A 6,348-nucleotide genomic window follows, 5' to 3' on the forward strand; every position below is an offset into this window, starting at 1 on the left:
CTCTCTCTGTCTCACACACACACACACACCAAAAGATTGTTTCATGAAAGCAGAAGTAATACTTTAGGTCCCCTGTGTGCTGAGGGATTTGCAAACCAAAAGAGAAGTGGACACATTAAGAGGCTGATGTGTTTTTTTTTTTTTTTTTTTTTTCTTGTTAGTTTCAAGTGTGTGCAAAAAAAAAAAAAAGACAGATCAACAGCGAGAGAGAGAGAGAAGTTCTGTCACTCAGTTGGGTTGAACTCTTATCTTTAGTTGGGGTAAGTACTGCAAAAAAAAAAAAAAAAGCAGCGGACAAAAACAAACCTGAGTCAAAAACATATTTGTGGTATTTTGATTCACATAAAACGCTTTTGGAAGTGGCTTGTGATCTTAGCTGTCGTTTCCTCGTATCTGTTGCAGGTTTTTGTTTTTTTTTCGAATGTGAGTTTCTGATCGTGTTTGCTCGTTTTTAATTGTTGGCTAATGTCGAAAAGCAGAGCTCGCAACAACAATCCCGATGCCAGTCTCTGCGTCTGTGTGTGTGTGTGCTTTCTGAGAAACCGCAGTTCGGGGTGACAGTGACAGCAGTGTTTGTGGTTGAACAGGCTATTTTGTTTTTGACGACTTCCCTGGTGCTTAAACCACAGCTTTTACAGTTAGTCTTTGTATTTTGTTTTTTTATACTTAATGTGATAATATAAAACAGATCTATGAAAGAATGTGTCAGCAATCTCCGGTGTTCTCCAGGTGTCCAGACTGTGGGGTAGTAGAGTTCAAGATGAAGCCTTTTGCACCAAAAAACCCCCATCAAGGACGGGCTAAAAACTGCAAAACAAACAGATAAGATTTTCAGAAGCATGCGGGGAAAATGTGTTATGGGCTGATGAACCCACCTCTGGTAGGAACAAGACTGTGGCACATAAAATAAACATCATAACCACAGTGAAACATGGTGGTGGCAGCATCATGCTGTAGGGTTGCTTTTCTTCAGCTTGAACTGAGGTTTAGTCAAGGTGGATGGTGGGAGAAATGAAAAGCTCCTAATGACTGTTTAGCTTGGCCTAAATTTTTTTTTTTTTTTTTTTTTTTGCTGAAAGCTGACAAAAAAGAAGATTTTTATTTTGGAATATAACATACATCCCAATCAACAAAAGAAGGGCTTCATCAGGGGAATAAAAAGACATTTTGGAATGACCTAACCAGAGTGTAGACCTAAAACTGGAGTGACACGTAGAGTGCTGTGGGACTGCCCACGCTATCTGACAGATTCTGAGCACTTTTGGAACTAAGAGTGGCCAAATATTCCTAATTCAAGATGTAGGCTGCTGATAGACTCCCACTCCCAAGCTGTACTTCGATCAAACGATGCTTCATACAAAAACTTTGCACACTTATTCTTTAGTTGCTCTTCTATCAGTTGACTTGAACAGGATATATATGCTACAAGAAAGGTGGGGAAAAAATGTTTCATATCACAAAACCTAGCATTTTAACCGGAGTGTGTGCACTTTATATATCCACTTTATTAATGTTTGTGGAGCAAGAAAAGAGAAAAAAGTTTCACTTTGCTTTAAGTTGTTTCACATACTTGATGCCATTAGACTGATATCTGTAAGAAAAACTCAGACTTTTAGGTTTCATATGTGAATTGATCTCTTATTGTTTCTGTGCCCACAGTGTGAAGCCAAACTACCCCCCATGTTCTCCAAGTCCTCCTAATGTTCCGGCCTTGTGATTAGAGCACCATGTTGGCGCCTCCAGAGCCCAGCCACGAGGTCGCCGAGTGGCTGTCCACCCTCCACCTGTCTCAGTACGTCTCCTTTTTCGAGCAGGGAGGCTACCGAGCTCTGGAAGACTGCAAGGACCTCACAGAGGAGCGACTCCTGCAGCTCAAAGTGCTGCCAACAGGCCACCGTAGGCGCATCCTTCGAAGCTTGGAAGCACTAGGCGTGAGTCAGCTGAGCGGAGAAGAAGGCGAAGATGAGGAAAGTCTGGAAAGCGGCGAAACGAAGCCGAAGCTTTACCCAAGACATATTTTCAGGGAATACGGACGAAAGGGGACGTCGTTTCAGCACACCCAGACAAAGGAGAAGAGGGAGTACGATTCGGAAGGAAGTCGGAGCTTACCTGCAAGGGCAGGGCTGGCAGGAGACGAAGAGAACCTTCCAGACGGACGATATGATTCTCCTCCCGTACCGGCTCCACGTAGCCTCCAGCACATCCAGACGTCTGCGCAGGTACAGACCCGTGGCCCTGCCTCGACGCTCTCAAGCAGCAGCAGCAGTGACTCGGTTTCTACGTCTGATATACCCTCAGATTGCGAGGCCTCTGCAGAGGAGCACTTCAGCTCTGCTGCTGAAGTCCCCCTCCGGGCGGTAGCTGACAACAAGGGTTTCCACATTCAAATGGTCGACAACTCGATATACGAGACGCAGATGTCAGTAAAGGATGCTGCAGGTCCACGACTCTCGCGCTCCTACAGGTTAAGACACCGGCCTGTTCCTGAAATCCCCAATCCAGCCGCCGTGTCGCCTCAGGAGAGGTACTTCTGATTAAATCATTTATAGTTGGAGATAAACTTTTTTTTTTTTTTTTTTAGTCGAGTTGTTACATGTGAAAGCTAAAGCCATGGTTCGCCAATACAAAAATGACCACCACCTTGGCAAAATTACAGATATTGAGCTAAAATTTGTAGCTGAGAGTCATCCTCCACACATTTTCTGACCGCTGACACATCCTTTAAGATTCCACATACCATCAGTTTCAAGGTTTGACCAAAAAGGCTATAATTCCATCCCTTCTCAGCATAATTTGATCTTGGATTAAAACTTTGGCACGAAAGGGGGTGGGGCGAGTGTGCATTCCTTCTAGGAATGTTAGGCCTTATTTTAGGACTCTTTGCTTTTGTTTTGCAACAACTTTAGAAAATTTTGAGCTATTCCTTTAAGTAAAGTCATGCTAAATGTGTTTTTTTTTTTTTTTTTTTTCCAGGAATAACTATAAAGCAAAATAAATTAAAGCAGCTGGAGGTAAAAAACTTCATGCTGCGGTGATATAAATGATATCATTTTTTACAGCGGCTGAAAACCCAAAGAGCATGATTTTCCTTTCAGTTCTTCTCATCAGGAGAAATCAATCCCATTCACTACATTACCTTGTTGGATCTTTGAATTGTGAAACTAAGTTTGAGAGTTCCACAGCGTTGAAGGTCTTCATGCTTATATGGTGTTAACTGCTTTTCCCCCCTCATACTGCACCGCTGGTTCTAATCCACTGATATATTGCTTTTTTTTATGCTTCCTTCTCAGGAGTACACAAACAAGCAGCCCCGAACACCTAACCGGCTCAGAGCGTCCCACCGGTGCAAACGACGCTCAGAAAGGTATGCACCGACTTTCAGCTGCATCCCCTTTATCTTCTGCTATGAATATTTCATACAGTGGTGGAGGCAGCCGCGCTGTTGTTTGCCCGAATGAAAGCGGGAGGACAGGAGACGAGGGCGGCGCGTGGTTGGTGGTGTTCCGAGGCTCCGCGCCGTGGGAGAAGCGCTCATCTCGCCGGGCACATGCTCTCTCACATCCCCCGTTCCTCAGGGGAGACCCATGGTATATATATATATATATATATATATATATATATATATATATATATTTCTCGTCGCACAGCTTTTCAAAGTTTTTTTAGAAGTTGTTTAACTTTCCGAACAACACTCGGGTTTGTAGTACAACCGGTGCAAATGTGGTTTTGAATTCTTCCCTTGCTGAATTTATTGAGCTCAGTCAGAGGTGCTCTCCTAGGATTGAACGATGCCTTTCCAGGACAAAAGGCATGTAACAAAACGCCAGTAACCGGAAATCTTTTTGGGGCAATTTTTGATAGTGCGTGACGCCATCCTTTTGCGGCGAATCATCAAACTTTAGTCCGTTTTTGTTTGTTTTCTCCTAATCTGCCTTCATATTCTTGTTTTGGTCCCCCTCTCCCTCATTGTTATGTGTACCTTTACTGCAATGCTGGCAGGCCTTGTTTTGCCAACTTTTTCCTCTGTGTGGAGCAAGATAGGCAGCGAGAACAGACAGAAAAGGCAAGACAGTGAAGTGGGTTGGGAGGAACGAAGGGAAGATGAATGCAAAACAGGCTGAGGGAGCCTGAAGAGGAGCAGAAGCCAAGGAGGGTCCCCGAGCAGGGACGCAGGGAGCTCGAGTCTTGACTAGCAAGTTAAAATTCCCCTCACAGCACGGCCTAGCAAGGCGTTATTTGACATATGATTTCACCCGAGCATATTTGAAGAGTTCATTCCAAGATGAGATTTGGAGTATATGGAAAAATGTGCAGTGTTGTCTCACACAGTCAAAACCTGCTGCTGGAGGCTGGCAAAAATCTACCTTTTTATTTACTTTTTTCCTAAAAGGCTCCTTTTTTATTTTTTATTTTTGTCTTTTCTCCCCCGTATATAAAATCTCCTTCAGGAAACATTTTGCTGTCCGGTACTTTTTCTAGCCACCATGCAGCCCCAAAAGCATACAGAAATCCTGAATGGCTGACAGTACATGCACTGCTCGGTTTAGACAAGTTTTTTTTTTTTTTTTAATATGAAGAGTGTTTGTTTTTGTGTCATTGGAGGATGACAATAGATGGCACATTTGTCGTTATTCTGGGGAATCTTTCGGAGAAACTGAGCAAAATTCAAAACCATCAGGATTCAGTCATTTAAGCCATTAGCTGATTGAGTAGACTTGGGTAGAATGACCTTCCTGCTCTTTGTCAAACAATTAAACACATTTTACCTGATTTCTGCCAGTTTTCAACTGTGCCACTGAACGCCTCTTAATAAACAAAGGTGTGTGTGCTTGAATATTGTCCGTTAATTACAAAAATCTAAATTTTGTTAGTGCAAAAGTTGACTGAGTTTGTGTTGTAGGAATGATTCAGATTTTGAGAACAATCCTCGAAGTGATGGTTCGGATCTTTTAAAGTACACATCAGTAGAAAGATTGTAAATGAATGATATTTCTTGTTGTAGATAACTCTGTGAATGGCCTCAGTTCGGAGAAATGGAATTAAATCCTGACCGGTTTGATGAGCTAACGGCCAGTCTGAGCATTGCCACAATCAGAGTGGATTGCTGTTGCGTTAAAATAAACTCTAAATCTCAAAAGCTGCGCACCAGTTTGTGCAAACGTAGTTTTCCAAACCTCACTGCTGTGATTTTTGCTAAACATTATTTTTGCCATAGGATTCTGTGATTATTTCCAAGCACACATACCTGCAGCAGCAGCTAGTTGTAGCATTTCTGGTGCAGCCAGGAGAGGGGGCAAATAATAAAAAATAATATTTCTGCAGGATTATTCATGTCATTGGCAGTTGGCAGCACTTTGAAGGTCTATAAAGTTCCATTTGCACGAACCACCAAAAAATTCTCGAGGTTAGTCGTTTGAAGACGACAGCAATCCACTTTGGTTTTGGCCCCACTCAGACTAGCCATTAGCTATTCACTCTGTTTTTAATTAAACTCTATTTCTGTAAACTGATTGTGTTTATTTATGACACTGAAGATATTAAATATCTTCATAAATGTCAGTTAATGTAAAAACAACATTTAAATTGAAGTTCCTTTAAAATTCAAGGAACCAGTGACTGAATAAATAATTAGGTGACTAATTTAGTTCGTATCCAAGCAGTTTTATGTCCTCCATGCTCAACACGTGAGTGCTTTAGAAACAAGTGTTCAATATTACCCAAGTGGCCCGCGACTCATTGACCCAGAGGACTGCACGCTCCATTCAGAACCAATCTCCTCTCCAACTCTTGAGCTGATGGCTGCGTCGGGGTCGCTACCCAGACCGCCCTCTTGACAGAGTCTGGCCAGGAGCAGATAAAGAAGCATCTGAGAGAAACAAAAGCAGATGCCAGACGCGAAGCCAGTGAGGTGGGAAAAGAAGAGCGTAACAGACAGGAATGGAGTACAGTGGCGTCTCGAGGCCCTCGGAGGGACTCGCAAGTGGCCTGAGGGTCAGCTGATAGAAGATGATTGATGGGCGCTATCTGCCCACCGTGCTTGTCCGCGGAGAGGGCCACAGTATTGGAGTGCATTCGATCATCAAGTGTACTGACCTCTTCGAACAGCGTGCAGAACTGAGTACATGCCCTCCGTGCCCTTCTGTAATGGCTCACATTGTTTTGAAGTGTTCCTTGAATGCTTAAAAGAATTGCACATTTCTGTCTGCAAGAGTCAGCTCATTTGTCTGTTTTCCGTCTTTGTCTGGCGGCATCTTTAGGTTTCGACCTTTTAATGCTCTTCGAGTGCGCATCTGTCCGTCCACCGGTGTCTGTGCACGTGCGCGTCTTGCCCCCCCCCCCCCCCCCCCC

General features: G+C 43.4%; 1 protein-coding gene across 5 annotated transcripts in view; it reads left to right on the plus strand.

Moving 5' to 3' along the window:
- Positions 1 to 6,348, plus strand: part of zmp:0000000660 (arf-GAP with Rho-GAP domain, ANK repeat and PH domain-containing protein 2) — a 165,419-nt gene that overhangs the window by 3,740 nt on the left and 155,331 nt on the right. For 2 of the 5 annotated variants that reach the window (XM_037976413.1, XM_017426249.3), the window contains 2 exons: positions 1,660 to 2,524; positions 3,291 to 3,364. In XM_037976413.1, coding sequence (XP_037832341.1) covers positions 1,728 to 2,524; positions 3,291 to 3,364 — 871 coding nt within the window. In that variant the 5' untranslated portion in view covers positions 1,660 to 1,727. Of the gene's footprint in view, positions 1 to 143; positions 261 to 1,659; positions 2,525 to 3,290; positions 3,365 to 3,391; positions 3,588 to 6,348 lie in introns of those variants that run through there. The other 3 variants (XM_037976414.1, XM_037976415.1, XM_037976416.1) reach the window with 3 other exon arrangements.

Source organism: Kryptolebias marmoratus, linkage group LG7 (assembly GCF_001649575.2).
Source record: "Kryptolebias marmoratus isolate JLee-2015 linkage group LG7, ASM164957v2, whole genome shotgun sequence".
Lineage (NCBI taxonomy): Eukaryota > Metazoa > Chordata > Actinopteri > Cyprinodontiformes > Rivulidae > Kryptolebias > Kryptolebias marmoratus.